At 43.7% G+C, this 16,677-nt stretch overlaps 1 protein-coding gene across 13 annotated transcripts in view; it reads left to right on the forward strand.

The window, feature by feature from the left end:
- The window catches only part of RALGPS2 (Ral GEF with PH domain and SH3 binding motif 2), a 359,193-nt gene that overhangs the window by 189,118 nt on the left and 153,398 nt on the right, over window positions 1-16,677 (forward strand). For all 13 annotated transcript variants that reach the window (XM_063939732.1, XM_063939731.1, XM_063939736.1 and 10 more), the window contains one exon: window positions 5,843-5,969. In XM_063939732.1, the coding sequence (XP_063795802.1) occupies window positions 5,843-5,969 (127 nt within the window). The remainder of the gene's footprint in view (window positions 1-5,842; window positions 5,970-16,677) is intronic.

A 16,677-nucleotide genomic window follows, 5' to 3' on the forward strand; every position in this document is an offset into this window, starting at 1 on the left:
ATGTGGTCAGAGCTTTGAAAATTTCTGTAGCCAGAACGGCTCGTATTAGGAAAACAGAGGCGCTGTTTGTCCTGTATGCTTCCAACAAGGTTGGAGCTCCTGCTTCTAAGCAGACTATTGCACGCTGTATCTGTAATACGATTCAGCATGCCCATTCTGCGGCTGGATTGCCGTTACCAAATTCGGTGAAGGCCCATTCCATTAGGAAGGTGGGCTCGTCTTGGGCGGCTGCCCGGGGTGTATCGGCATTACAACTTTGCCGAGCAGCTACTTGGTCGGGTTCAAACACTTTTGCGAAATTCTATAAGTTTGATACCCTGTCTGATGAGAACCTCATGTTTGCTCAATCGGTGCTGCAGAGTCATCCGCACTCTCCCGCCCGGTCTGGAGCTTTGGTATAAACCCCATGGTCCTTTTGGAGTCCCCAGCATCCTCTAGGACGAAGGAGAAAATAGGATATTAATACCTACCTTAAAATCCTTTTCTCTTAGTCCTTAGAGGATGCTGGGCGCCCGTCCCAGTGCGGACTCTATCTGCAGTACTTGTTAACGGTTATTGCTTATGTTACACAATGGTTGTGTTTTGGTTAAGGTCAGCCTGTTGCTGATCGTTTTGGTTCACGCTGTTAACTGGTTGTAGTTACAGGCCATGTTGTACGGTGTGTGGTGGTGTGAGCTGGTAGGTATCTCACCCTTAGTTTAACAAAATCCTTTTCCTCGAAATGTCCGTCTCCTCTTGGCACAGTTCCTATAACTGAGGTCTGGAGGAGGGGCATAGAGGGAGGAGCCAGTTCACACCCATTTAAAGTCTTAAAGTGCCCATGTCTCCTGCGGATCCCGTCTATACCCCATGGTCCTTTTGGAGTCCCCAGTATCCTCTACGGACTAAGAGAAAAGGATTCACCGGTAGGTATTAAAATCTTATTTTCAGGTAGCCAACGGAAGAATGAAAATTTGAGATATTTTGAGTCAAGTATTTATGAATGTCCTGTTGGGATCAGTACGGGTGGGTGTAAAGGCCCATACACATTAGACGATGTCGCTCTGTGAGCGACATCGTCTGTTTTCCCCTCCCGGGCCGGCCGGCGGCCGACTATACACACTGAGCGATATGACTGCTCATATCGCTCAGTGACGTCATGCCCTCGCCAGCCCTGCATGAAGGTCGTGGACGACAGTCCACATCCTTCATGCATGCCCTACCAACAGCGACGATCGTTGCTGACCCGCAGGGCCGCGCATCGGTCGTCGCTGGCGGCATACACACTTGACGATTAAATGAGCAACGTCGCTCAAGGAGGGGGAAAATGAGCGACGTCGCTCATTTTATCGTTAAGTGTGTACGGACCTTAAGAATGTGGGGAGCACACTTATGTCCAATAGAAATGTCCCTGTTGAGCCTGATGTTCTCCCCCCTCTGCTTCCTGCTCACCTTGAGGGATAGTTCCAGGGGCAGAGTCCTGATGTTCTAAGCGGGAAAGCTAGTAGCCTGATCCTATTGTTCTCATGGCAGAGGTGAGGAAAGGCCACATAATGATCCTGAGCTGCAGTGTTTAATTGTTTCATTTGTGATTCTTGAGTAGTTCAAAGTCCAAATCCAGTTCAAACTCAAGATTTAACTCTGCTTCCTTGAAATTACATCCTTTGAATGCAGCCTTCCTGAATGCAATGGGGTCTGATTGCAGACCTTGAAAGTAGTTATCTTAAATACTACACACTATCAGCTGGCACAGTGTTGTTCAGTGTTGTTTTTGGCTTCAAATACAGTGACATGTATATCGCTGGAAGAAAAAGTGTTATGCCAGGGAGATTCGCCATATATCACTGCCTGTATTTTTTGCAAAATGCATTGAGTGCCTAAAGGTGGGTACACACTAACAGATATATCTGCAGATCAATTGATCTGCAGATATATCTATGGACGGATCGAGCAGTGTGTTCAGCATACACACTGCTCGATCCGTCGGGGACCGACGTCATGAACTGGGCGGGCGTGTACACACGCCCGCCCAGTTCACCTGTCAATCACCGCCGGCCGACGCAGCATGTGTACGAGCGGTTGTACACACACAGCGACGCGCCAATATATCGGTAGATATATTGGCTGTCGGCTGTGCTGCGCAGCCGACGCGATACGTCTGTGAACGACGGCGTTCACAGACGTATCGGCCGTACACACTGGCCGACGGTCCCGCGATATATTGGCCGTTCTGGAGAACGGCCGATATATCGACCAGTGTGTACGGGCCTTTAGAATGATCTGCTCAGAAAAATTGGTTACATTTTTGTGCTGACGGATGCTTGACAATTTGCGTGTAACAGGATAGTGTATGCTTGGTTTCAGCACTAAGCAGTCATATCCGCCCAATTGCTTAAAAGGGCGATTCTCCGTGATGCACGGAACAGCTACACAAATTCAAACTACATACCGTATATACTCGAGTATAAGTCGACCCGAATATAAGCCGAGGCACCTAATTTTACCACAAAAACATGGGAAAACTTATTGACTCGAGTATAAGCCTAGGGTGGGAAATGCAGCTCTAGCCGTACACAGACCTCATAGTGCCAGATATGCCCCAGATGTGCCCCACAGTGCCAGAGATGCCCCACAGTGCTAGATACTTACCCTCCGTCGCTCCCGCACTGTCTTCTGAAGGAGGGACACGGAGAGCGAAGCGTGCGGCTCTCCTGTGTCCCTCCTGCGTCTCCGGCGGCAGTGGCGTGTGTTAAAGGAAGTGCCGGCTCGTGCACTTCCTTTAACACACACGCCGCTGCCGCCGGAGATGCAGGAGGGGCACAGGAGAGCCGCGCGCTGTGCTCTCCGTGTCCCTCCTAACACGGACTCGAGTATAAGCCGTGGTGGCTTTTTCAGCACAAAAAAATATATCAAGATTTTGGTGGGTCTTAAGTTACAGGCTAAGACATTGCTACTAGGCAATTAAGTTTTCATATAACAACAATTTTCTTTACAGACCAGTTTAAAAGGAATTTTTTTTTTTAAAGTGTGTGATGCACAGGACTTTATGTTCACCCGAAAATGTATTGTTGGAATACAATAGTTTGGTCTTGGTGGTGATATGGATAGTTCAGTTTAAACATTGGAGATGCTACTAATTATATTAAATGTAGCCTTTTATTTAACACAGTACTTAAAATAATGAATTCTAAGAGAAATCTGAGAAAATGGTTATGTACAGCAGCCGCTTGCATCTCAGGTAAAGGGCATTGGGATGCTGTTAAGATATTCTGTATTCTGACACCATTGAGCAAAAAGCAAAGTTATCCTGTGGTATTTTAGACTTATTTCAATAGAACTTTGCAGTTGGGAACAAAACACTAATAAAACCAGACTGGGTAATAGAGGTAAGTTAGCTCTGCTTGCAGGGTGGTATAGACCAATACTAACCAGTCAGGGGGAGAGAGGCCTTTCAACCTGTCAACGATTCCAGATACACAAGTGTGCATAGGTTGCGTTCTAGAAGGAGCAGCCGTATTGCCTGGCTCCTGTCATCTGTTATAACACCCCAAAAGTCTATGCACTTCCCTGTAAAGTCATGCCCATCAGAGTTCTGTACTTAAATATGTTAGTAAACATGCCTGTCAAGTTTATTTAGGCTGCAGTCTTGCAGTTTTGTACTTACCAACCTCTACACTAGTTGCCTGTCTACCTGGCTTCATTTGGATCTGTTGGATGTACATCATTTTTTGTCTCGCGTAATTAATTGCACGCAGCCATGCAACTGAAAATGTCTAGTCCAGCCATAATGCTGTATATCAGGGATGGGGAACCTTCGGCCCTCCAGCTGTTGTTGAACTACACATCCCAGCATGCCCTGCAACAGTTTTAGCATGGCCAAATAACAAAACTGTAGCAAGGCATGCTGGTATGTGTAGTTAAACAGCTGGAGGGCCAATGGTTCCCCACCCCTGCTGTAAATGGTGACTGAGGTGTGTAGTAATTGTTTAATTGGTTAACAAGGGTTGCAATTTTAATTTGGGACTGATTAAGTTATTTGGCCTGCTTACGGATTGCAGTTCATACACAGGATCCACATATTCCCATCCTCCACCAGTACACAATTTTCCTGTTCAGCAACAGAGCTCTGCATACTTTGGAGAAATGAATTGCCAAAACGAATGAGCCCCAACACCTAAACCTTACGCGGATTTCTGCTCGCACCTCAGGAGTATAAATCTGCGATACTCGCACAGTACGGATGGTGTAATGGTTAGCATTACTGCCTCACAGCACTGAGATCATGGGTTCAATTCCCAATACTAGGAATTTTGGCATTACGACCATATTGCCAGTATGAATGTCTGCAAAATACATCCAACTCACTTTAGATACTGTACCTGGATGTTTACTGGGTCCTAGGCATCAGGATGTTGGGGAATGATGGGGTCATAAGCCACAAAGCTACCACAGTCACCTACCCCCCTACTTCCCTCTCAATCTTTCTATCTATGGGTTCAGTGTCCGGAACATGCTAGTTAGTAAGTGGAGCAATAGCAGTGATGACATCAAATCCACTGTTCTCTACTCTGTATAATTTTGTTGGTGTTTTGTTCTGCAGAAAAGTTACTTTTAATTATGCCTTTCATTTATAATCGCTTAGTAAGCTTTTTGTAGGCAGAATGTGTTTTTTTTCTTCTTTTTTTTTGTGTAAGTCTTTTCATTCCAACTAAATTATATTGCGCTCAGGCCATTTCCCCCAATCTCTAATTTGGCTCAGAAACAAAACATCTAATGGGATTTATTCAATGGCCACTTTGTTAGCATAATTGCAGAGCCCTGTATGTGTTTTCTTAGTAATAACCAATTATGCTTAAATACTCCTGGAGTGTGGAAAAGCTCAGCCGCCAGACTGTACGAGGACCGGTGTGTGAGCGCTTGTCAGCACTCTGTTCTCCTGAGACTTTCCCATCTGACACATCTGCTATAGACTCGTCTAGTATAGAAATGTTATATTAAAGGTACGCTAACCTTATGTTTATTTTCCTTTCATATTTGTGAATTATGTTTAAATATTAATGAATGGATAAAATGTTTCTTTACACTGCGTCTTTGATGGCTCTAGTAAATGTGCCTCGCACTGTAGTACCATGCAGTGTAGTGGCAATGATCTGACTTTTCATTCCCATAATCCAGAGTTTCTCAAACGCGGTCCTCTAGGCACCCTAACAGTCCAGGATTTAGGTATATCCATATCTCAAGACAGATGGTTAAATCAAATTGACTTAGGTGCTAATTAAGTCACCTGTGGCCAAGCATGGATACATTAAAAACCTGGACCGTTGGGGTGCCTTGAGGACCGCGTTTGCGAACCTCTGCCATAATCCCTTATTATGCCATTATCCCATAATGCTCTCCTGCCAGTCTTACTGATGGTGGATAATTATCTCCTAATATGTTAGCCTTGAAGAGTGGTCTAGGTCATAATGCGGCCCTCCAGCTGCTGTAAGACTATACATGCCAGCATGCCCTGTCACAGTTTTACCATGGCCTAATGGCAAAAGGTGGCAGGACATGCGGAGACTTGTAGCTCCACAGCATCTGGAAGGCCGCATGTTGAATACACCTGGTCTCTGGGTGAGAGCTGTCATGTGATGTCTATGGTAGCTTCGGGAAGCAGGCAGCAGTGATGGCCCTGAGTTGTTAATCACCCGCATAGAGGGACAGTATAAAACTACAGCTATCACCGATGATTCAGATTACTGTCTGTCTAGGACTGAATCCCTGCTGCTAGTGTTTGTCTACATTTGCTTCAAACCTTGGACTCATGGAGTACAATGTCTGTAATTGAAAGTCTTTGTTTTCTCTTTTATCTATCTTTCAGCTTTTGAGTCGGAAAGACAAGACAACCTTTGATAAACTGGAGTATGTAGTTAGTAAAGAAGATAATTACATACGTCTTAGAGAATACATCAATAGCTTGAAGATGACTCCGTGTATTCCTTACTTGGGTAAGCTGCAAATTATCTGGCTACTTTTATTTGTATAAGGGCTGCCTCGCACGAACACATAACTGCGTTACGGAACATTGGGTAATCGCTAAAAGATCAAAGCACAAGGTCTTTACCGATATTAAGCCTTTAATAGATGCTGCATGAACTATTTTATGTGGGAGTTGGGTGTTCTCGAATAGTTCAAAAACATACTAGTAGGTTTGTGTGTGTGTGTGTGTGTGTGTGTGTGTGTGTGTGTGTGTGTGTGTGTGTGTGTGTGTGTGTATATGTGTGTGTATGGATAACATGCACTAAGTTGATATAACTGATTAAATGTTGTGCTATATGTTAGTAGTATATAAACATATATATGTGCTAATGCAAAACACATACTCGCCTATGCTGCATTCTGTAGTCTGTGTCACCCATTCAGGACAATGGCTGACTATATTTTTTTTTATACTATATTGTAAAATGCAAATTCCCAATACAGGAGAGTTCAGTTGACACTGTAGCTGGCTACTTAAACTCCAAATGTAGGTGAGCTTGCTTTCTTCACGCCTCAATTTTGGGTCATCCATTAGGATTTGTTTTTGCTTGATATGTTTGTAAATACTGCAGAAACTGTCACTGAATTGTTCTGCGTGCTAGAATGCATTGGTATTTACTCACATATTCCACCTTTCTGCTCAGCACTGACCATTATTCATACTTTTAAAACAGTGCCACTGAGTGGCAGGATTATCACAAGACATCAGTACTTTGTTTTAGAAAAGGTCCACTTACCTGGGCTTTGTGTTATGTGAAGATCATGGGTGTAGAGCTACAAGTTCAGCCTGTCCTCCTTCTGGAATCTGCTTTTCTCGCAAGACCCTCACTGCAGCCTAATTTCTGCATCTGGGGGCCTAGCTGCAGGTGTCTGGAAAGCAGTGCAAATACTGCTCTGCCTGTACACAGAAGCATTTCATTATGGTGTATACCCTGGAGCAAACATCCTTCAGTCTTGAACCCTCATATTCCATCACAAGCCCAGTGGTTCCCAAACTCAGTCCTCAACATCATAACAGTTCAGCCTTTATAGATATCCATGGCTCAGCACAGGTGCTTAAATAAAATGACGGGGGAAGGTGGTGGGGGGGGGTACTGATTAAGTCGCCTGTGGCCAAGCGTGGATATACTTTAAACAAGGAGTGTTATGGTACTTTGAGGACCGAGTTTGGGAACCTCTGCATTAACCCTTAACACTCGCACAACCCAAATAATATCTACCTTACCATCCGACCCCCACTCACCCATGCCGCTGTGCTGTTCCAAAGAGAGACACTTCTCATACATCCGTACAGATGTGTCCTCATATACTGTGGCTCTATTTGCACCTAATAGCCAGCCCCTATTAGCTTTCCAGGCCCAGGGCGACTCAGCTGTACCAGTCATCCTATTTGCTGAAAATGTGTCTTAATTGCACAAATAAAACAACTGGGAGTAACAAAACTACTTAGCTGGGCTGAATTGATCACTGATCAATTAGAAGTGCATTATCCATACATCTTTGTGCAAAGGAGTCCGAATCTGTGTGCAAAGTGCTACGATGCAGCAGCTTTTTCTCACGTCAATTTCACTTGTGCTACATGTGTGACCCTCTGTGTGCTTATATATACACTTTAAGGTTTTGAAAGAACCTTGACACTATATGTGTGTGTGTGTATGTGTGTGTGTGTGTGTATGTATATATATATATATATATATATATATATATATATATATATATATATAGTGTGTATAAGTCCTCCAAAGTATCCACACTCACTTGAAAAATACAATTGCTGGGGTGATCATCCTTATTTGAGTGAATCCAATAGACACCACTCCAAATGTAGCCAACGAAGTTAGGAGCACTCACCAGTCTTCAAAAGGTAATAGTTTTTATTCAGAGCAACATCAGTGCAAAGAGTAGCAGCAATGTTTCAGTCCTCTCTGGGTCTTGTGTGTATATATGTATGTGTGTGTATATATATATATATATATATATATATATATATATATATATATATATACACACACACATTTTTAGGTTTTGAAAGAACCTTAACACTAATTGAATCAACCCCTTTTGCTTTGTTCTGGGCTGCTCCATCAGGGAGAATTATACAGCTTTTCCACTAGCTAAATTTACCCGTGTTTTTGCACTGGGGTGCGCATCAACACGGGTTTTTAGTAAGTGGAAACGGCTCAACACGGGTTGCGTGACCCCGGAATCCTACCCGGGTAGCTACCTGGGTAATGTGCAGTGGAAACAGTCATTACCTGTGTTTCAGACCCAAGTAACGAGTGACATCAATAGGCTTTTACAGAGCTTACCCGGATTAAGTGGAAACAGATCCGACTCGGGAATAACCCGTGTCGAAGTGCAGTGGAAACAGCGGGGCCGACACGGGTTGTAGCCGGGTTAAACATCCCAGTTCGGACCTGGTACTCATGTGGAAAAGGGGTATTAGGTTCCTCTGACAAGAAGTACAAATTTTGTTCCAGAATGGTGAGAGCTGCACACTGCCCACCAGTTATGTCTTTGTCTGTGGTCGTGGCTGTGGGTTTATTTTACAGTAGTCTATTCTGGTGTTCAGTTTATTGTAAGAAAGGTTATGTTAGACCCAACCTCTTATCCTTTGTGTGTGTCTGGGCGGACCTGTGTTTCTAGCTAAAGTTTTTCCATCCTTGTGGGCCTTGAGGTGGAATGAGCGGAAAAAGGTGCAGTGACACTTCCATTACAGGTATGTGTACGAAGTCCTTTATTGTTGCACCCCTAATGAGGAGATTACTGTAACTTGTTAATGATGTGTCCCCCAGACATTTGAAATGGCATTTTTTTTGGTTTATCATTATGAAAGTATTATAATTATATTTCCAATCATTGATAATTAATAAATGAGTAATTATCTAACTGATACAGCTTCAAATACCAAAATGTTCTGTTCAATACTGTGCTATCTTATATGACCTTTACATTCATGCTCTTGGTGAAGCCTTCTGTCTGCCTATACTACACACTTCTATTGTATTATGAAACAAGTCTTCAATCCGAGGACTGCCCATACAGGGGCGAAACATGTCATGCTCCATAGAAAATTTAGGATAAGTACTCGCAATGTTGTTCAATCCTTCTGGGCTCCCCGCTCTGCTTTTTATTCATTTAAACATGAGCAGGTACTTAAACAGGGCTTCACTGGCTCGAGCTCACCACGGACATAAGAACATATTGGGGGCTTTGGGAGATGGGATCAGGGTCTTGTCCTTTTCTCTACTGGACCCTGTTGGTGGCTTTGTTAGTCCACTGCTGCCATAGTTGTAGATGAATCCTGGACGTAATTGTGCAGAAGGTTATATGTATACTCATCCTGCCTATGTAGTATCCACCAGTGAGTGGTTGTCCAATCAGCTGCTGCATGTAGTGACTACCCCATCCTAGCTTTTGTTTTATAGGCTGGATACATATCCCTGTTATTTCTTGCTCCCATCTCTCAGACAACAGCTCCTAATGTATTGTCTGTTCAATAGAAGCTGGTATTCCGAGGTCCACCGTGCCTCTAATAAACCATAGCTATGGATTACGCTAGATGTATATATACTCATTGGATTGCTGTGTCAGTACTATATTTTTGTGAGAATCATACTGTGCAGTATGTTTCTTTACTATAGCATAATGTAGAGGTAGAACCCATGGCTTTCCATATTGGTGAATAAAAAGGCTAGGTACAGCATGTCAGCACGTCTCCCATGGCTTTGCATTGCATTCTGGGATCTATTGTGCCCCTCCAGCAGGAGAACCCACGGACGCTCGAGTCTCCAGCAGCAGTATGGATCACTTCTCTGTGGCTTCCCTTTTCTGGTGCAGTAATGGAGGCGTCTGTGTACCCAGCAGGGATCCCCAGTAATGCACATGACTTCTTTTTATAGAGTTCTTGGCAGCTAGAGCTGAGGCAAGATGGATTTCACCTCTCGTCCCCCCCAAACCAAGCTGTGTTTCCCTGAGTACAGTCTCCTAGGACTTTCCTGGCTCCTGCATATGATATAATATTTCTTGGAAAGAGAGGTCAGAGGAGAAGCCTGTTTCCTGATGATTCACTCTTCACAACTGCTTTTCTTGGGCCCTTGCAATGTCATTACACGTTTTATATTGTGATTTTATTTAGCCCATTGCAGATCAGAGCTCCGGCGCTGCTCACTGGAGAGAGTCTGAGTATGTCCCTGAGCTCGGCTGCTCTGTTTGGCAAGTTACGTATTAGGCTTGCCTTGGGCAACATCCGCTCCCTGTGTTGTTCCTGTGTTACGGTTTCCTCCTCCGTGATTGTTACTAGTCACAGTAAGTGCTCAGGCTTATTCTCCTGACTGCTGAATTGGCTTTGAGACAAAGTTAAAGCATTGGACAGGCAATTTATTTGCCAGAGCCAGCTGAATTCTGGCTGGCTGTTCAATTTTCCTACATTATCCCACCGACCAATGCCTGATATGTTGTACCGTAAAAAAAAAATGTACGCACATGGGATCATTTTAATGAGTTCTGGTGTTTTCCCAGCTGTTGTGTAAGGAATTAATTAATTACTATGCAATCGTACAGAGCTAATGATTTATAGGACAGATCTGCAGCTCAGAGTTCCTGATGGAAATAAGTTGCACTTTGGATGGGAATTGGGCCGTCTGCAATATAAATTATAGCAATCCGGTGTTCATTGAACGTTCAGCCTTCATTACAAGTTTTTTTTTACCTACACATTGCCAGTTTTAATCAGTGCGTTGTACTCCTGGCATCTTGTGGTGTAGTTCACGCCATAACCAACCTCCCCCCTTCTTAAATTATTGGATTTTAAAACTGCAACTGTCAGCACAATATGAACACAGTAACCTTATTCTTGATTCACATGGTTTTTATGCAAGTCAAAAGGATATATATATAGGTCTCTCTCTTGCCATATTTTTCCTTCGTTTTGTTATTCCTCTTCTGGCACACGCATGGCCTGGAAACGCTCTAGCACAAATCGTATGCGAGTTATTGCTCCATCTGCAAATAATGAAGAATAAAATAGAAACAGATCTCGCTATGAATAGGAGGCGGCCCGGTCACTCGGTTGCTGATAAAGAGTTTGATCAATGGGCAGATTTAGATCATATCTTCTGCCTCACACAAATCCATCACTGAGGATGTATATACTTGGAATTCTGATCGCTTGATTCCATCCGCTGTATCTTTGCGGACTTAAATCTTTAGAACACATGTTTTGGGGTGTAATGCAGCACAAGACGTAATTTTCAGTAGGTATACTTTGAGAAGTGAGTTTGTTTTGTTCTTGCTTGGTTTTAATAAGCTCTTAAATCATTTTGAAAAAGTCAGTTTGACATTCTGCAAAAGCACAATGGGGTATATGCAATTCCGGGCGAATTGCGGCACTTTTTCGGCCGTTTTTAAATTCGACACAATTCGACCGTCGAATTCCGGCCGGCGGGTGCCGGAATACAACATATTCAATAAAAAACGGATTCGACAGTCCCGCTGTCGAAAAACGGACCAATTGACGGATTTTGAATCGACTTTTCAGACGGTACAAAAAAACGGTAAAAAACCCGAAAAAAAATTGCGTGGGGTCCCCCCTCCTAAGCATAACCAGACTCTGGCTCTTTGAGCCGGTCCTGGTTGCCAAAATACGGGGGGAAAAATGACAGGGGATCCCCCGTATTTTAACAACCAGCACCGGGCTCTGCGCCTGGTCCTGGTGCAAAAAATACGGGGGACAAAAAGAGTAGGGGTACCCCGTATGTACCAGCACCGGGCTGCACTAGCTGGACAGATAATGCCACAGCCGGGGGACACTTTTATACCGCTCCCTGTGGCCGTGGCATTAAATACCCAACTAGTCACCCCTGGCCGGGGTACCCTGGAGGAGTGGGGACCCCTTCAATCAAGGGGTGTCCCCCCCAGCCACCCAAGGGCCAGGGGTGATGCCAGAGGCTGTCTTCCCCCCCCCCCCCCCCCCCCATCCAAGGGCTGCTGATGGGGGGCTGATAGCCTTGAGTAAAATGAAAGAATATTGTTTTTTGCAGAAGAACTACAAGTCCCAGCAAGCCTCCCCTGCAAGCTGGTACTTGGAGAACCACAAGTACCAGCATGCGGGGGGGAGGGAAACGGGCCCGCTGGTACCTGTAGTTCTACTGCAAAAAAAATACCCAAATAAAAACAGGACACGCACACCTTGAAAGTACAACTTTATTACATACATGTCGACACACACACACATACTTAGCTATGTTGACACGACGTTCGGTCCACTTGTCCAAGTAGAATCCACGGGGTGTACCTGAAAATAAAATTATACTCCCCTAAATCCAGTGTCCATTGATATTTGTAATCCACGTACTTGGCAAAATAAAAAAAACGCATTTACCCGATTCACACAGACTGAAAGAGGTCCCATGTTTACACATGGGACCCCTTTCCCCGAATCCTGACACCCCCTGTGACTCCTGTCACAGAGAGTCCCTCCAGCCAATCAGGGAGCGCCACGTCGTGGCACTCTCCTGATTGGCTATGCGCGTCTGAGCTGTCAGACAGCGCATCGCACAGCCCCTCCATTATATTCAATGGTGGGAACTTTGCGGTCAGTGGTGAGGTCACCCGCGGTCCCCCGTATTTTTTGCACCAGGACCAGGCGCAGAGCCCGGTGCTGGTTGTTAAAATACGGGGGATCCCCTGTCATTTTTTTCCCCGTATTTTGGCAACCAGGACCGGCTCAAAGAGCCCGAGGCTGGTTATGCTTAGGAGGGGGGACCCCACGCATTTTTTTTTCCTGATTTTAACCCATTCCCACCCCTTCCCACTAAAAACCATGCTCTTTCTATTTTAGTCATTAAAAAAAAAAAAAACCTTTTAAAAAATATAAAAATAATGCTTATGTCCCTCTAATAAACAAACCAAGTACATAATCCCTTCTAATATAAATAGATATGCTATTAGCAATAAAAAAAACACAAAAAAACCCATGTTTTAATTTTTTTGTATTAGATTCCGCCAGCAAAGTGAGGCGGAAGGAAATTGACGATATTACTGTTGAAAAGCACTAAAGTCGAATCCACATTCTTCAATTGAATATACTTTTGTCGAATTGCCGCATTTTTACCACTGCAGACATGTTGAATTTTCAAAATGTCGAATTGCAAAAAGTCGAATCTGAAAAGTCAGTTTTTTTGACGAAAATTACTGTATTGCATTGTCGATTTATTTTTTTTTGTGTGTCGAAAATGACCCGTTTTTCGTCATTTTCGGGAATTCGACCGCAATTGCATATACCTAAATATGTTTATATATAACTCAGTCTGGATGCCAATTGCTTCTAATAATCCTTTAACCATTTCTTTCATGAATATGGTACACTTAAAAATTTGCTTTTGTTTCTGCTTTTTTTTTCTTTGATGAAGGAATCGGTTTTATAAAAACCTGCATATAGTAACGGTTGGGGGGTTATGGGTAATTGTCACCCTGTGCCCTCTTCATCTCCTATTCTACTCTATGCGCTCTGAAAGCAACGCACAGGAAAGGTATCTGGTTTTTCAATTTTTCAATGCCTGCAGGGGTATCGCGCTTGGGTTGAGTGTTTGCCAGAGCTGTTTAATGGTCACTGTTGCTCCCTAAGTGTGTGTTTTTGTTCCAGATGTGGAGGGAGTAAAGAAAAAAACAACTGTGTGAATGAGCCCTAATGCAGGACCACGGCAATGGTTTCAGTCTGTAGTACAAAGGTTAATAAGTTGATTCAGCATGTTTCTAAGGCAAGCAATAAAAAGTACAGTTTAATACAGAAAACTGCTTAAAATGATAGAGGTCACTGTCTGTTGCTGTCTAATTTGGAAATCACAGCATGTGTAGATGATTACCAGGCCAGGTTGACAATGAGCTGCTGGTGCCGTGAGTTATAGTGGCTGTAAGCAGGACTGTATGCTGCTTTCCATATAAGGTAATAACAGTTTAACACTGCAGGTACCGTTAGGTATGTCAACTACAAAATGTATCTAATAAAACAAAAGAAGGTAGGCAGCAAGATACAGATGTGTTCTCCTACATCCTTGCTGCAGTGGGTGTGGGTTGATAGATAAGACAGTGTCTAGCTAGACCTTCAATAGATTGACACCATATGTTAGACAGACATTAGGTCGACAGGGTCATAAGGTTGACATAAAAATGGTGGACACAAAAAAGGTAGACTCCATGTTTTTTGCATTTTTGTGGATTGTGTGGATAGTTTTGTCATCTGGCACCCCCAATTGTAGAAAGGCATCCGCTCGCCACAAGGTTTGTAACCAACTCTATGCCGACATGGATAGAGAAGGTATGAAGTAGTCCAAAAACATGTTAAATAAAAAAACAACTATCTTTATGTCGACCTTTTGACCCTGTCTACCTTTTGTACTGTCTACCATTTCATGTCAACCTTTTGACCCTGTCGACCTAATGTCTGTCTAACATATGGTGTCTTTCTATTGACTGTCTAACAAGACGCTGTCTATCAACCGGATACTGCTGCAGTCACGCTAAACAGCTATTGCCGGGACTCTAGCGCTGAGCGTATTTGCTGCTCTTTTTTCCCCCCCGAAAATGCAAAGACGCAAAGTAATGTATTGGGAAACATGCTGAATAAAATTATATGTTCTGTGTGTAATAGTGGCTGTATCTGCATCCAAAATGCCACGTTACTGTGTTTTCCAGGAAAACACTGTAGCATGGCATTTTGTAAGCAAATAGTCGCAGTCACACACAGAATATAGGCATGCCACATATCATTTTAATCAGCAGAAGCTGCTTGTGAGTCCTATTACATTACTTTGCATCTAAGACGCATGCTCGCAGAAAAAAAACACAAAAAAGACCCCCAGTGCTACCGAGCCACACTGCACTCGTGTGTTATATGTAACGTGACTTGTGGTGCATGGAGCAAAGTTGTAAGAGGACACATCTGTAGTATTTACAAAACTAACCCTTAGCTGGAAAACCCAGTCGCAAGCATTATGTACAATAGAGCTTATACCTCCAAATGCATTTTAATGGGCTTTTGTGCAGAGCATATGCTGTTTATGGTGTGTGAAGTGTTATAAAGAGGGATTATTGTATTTTAATTTCATTCCACTGTTCCAGTAGTGTGTGTGCTGTTGCGATGTGTGTGTGCACTATGTTACTAATGGCTTATGCTATGTATATGCATGTACTACTTCTATATTATTAATGGTGTGTGCTTAGAAGGGTGATGTAAAAGCAGGAATCCCACAATCTCCCGAGTCTTTCCCATTCCATGGCCATTACAGCTGACATGTTCATGCGTTCTCCAGATGGCAGGTGTGTTAGATGATACACGGAACCTCTTCCTCGTTGTGGATGATTTGTAACTTCCGATGTCTGATTTCCAGCAGTATAGTGCTTTACCCTTCTGCACTGCAGATGCCAGCCTCTACTGGAGCTAGACTTATTTGTCCTGTTGTGGATATACCTGCTTACAGCTAATTACCATTCTGCACTGTAGATGCCAGCTTCTACTGGAGCTAGACTTATTTCTGTTCTGTTGTGGATACACCTGCTTACATCGGGATACGGTCGTTAGGTCGACACAGCTTAGGTCGACAGTCAGGGTGACCACTGAAGGTCGACATGCATTAGGTCAACAGGTCAACATGGTCAATAGGTCGACATGGTCATTAGGTCGACATGTACTAGGTCAAAAGGTTGACATGATTTTTTTTTTTTTACTTTTTTCCATTTTTTGGACTTTTTCATGCTTGACAATCCACGTGGACTACAATTGGGAACGGTAACCTGTGCCGAGCGCAGCGGTAGCGGAATGAGGCACCTTGACTTCGCTCGCCATACGAGGGGACACGGTGCACTTATTGGGGTTCCCCATCACTTTACGAAGAAAACGACACAAAGTCCATAACCCCATGTTGATCTTTTGACCTGTCGACCTAATGGCCATGTCAACCTTTTGCCCCTGTCAACCTAATGCATGTCGACCTTCAGTGGTCGACCTAATGACTGACGACCTAAGTTGCGTCGACCCATACCCCTTACATCTAATTACCCTTCTGCACTGCAGATACCAGCCTCTACTAGATCCAGCCCTTTCTGTTCTGTTGTGGATATACCTGCTTACAACTAATATGGTGCTAATGTAGAAATCCTACGTTGATATTACACAGAAGAGGAACTTAAAGGCCAGTGTGGTTTCTGCTCATGAAAGCTCTTTATCAGAAGGGAGGGGGAGAACATGGGACTGTATGTGGGCCCTCATTCTACATTTGGGTTGGTGATGTACACATGTGATTTTAATGTGTGCTGATACACTGGAGGGACTTGCATTGGAAGTTTTAGCCTCCTCCCCACTGTATGTCAAAGACGTAATGCAACAAGTCCAGTGTGTCAGTGATTTAGATTAAGTGCACTGAAGCAGAACGGGGGTAATCACACAGGCACCAATTCATACTCAGCGTGCTATCTGCCAGACCCTCACACAGCTTATAGTTGCTATCCAGCATGAAGTCATTCTGAAGCCAGATTGGGTATCCGGTCATCCATCACTCGCGTCAAGCAGCAGTATGGTCCCATGTGCAGCCAGCTTTGCATATGTAGCGTAAAGATACAGGGATTTGCATATAAGGACATGGCAATGATGTCTGTATGCATAACGCGCTTTGTGATTTC

Source organism: Pseudophryne corroboree, chromosome 9 (genome assembly GCF_028390025.1).
Source record: "Pseudophryne corroboree isolate aPseCor3 chromosome 9, aPseCor3.hap2, whole genome shotgun sequence".
Lineage (NCBI taxonomy): Eukaryota > Metazoa > Chordata > Amphibia > Anura > Myobatrachidae > Pseudophryne > Pseudophryne corroboree.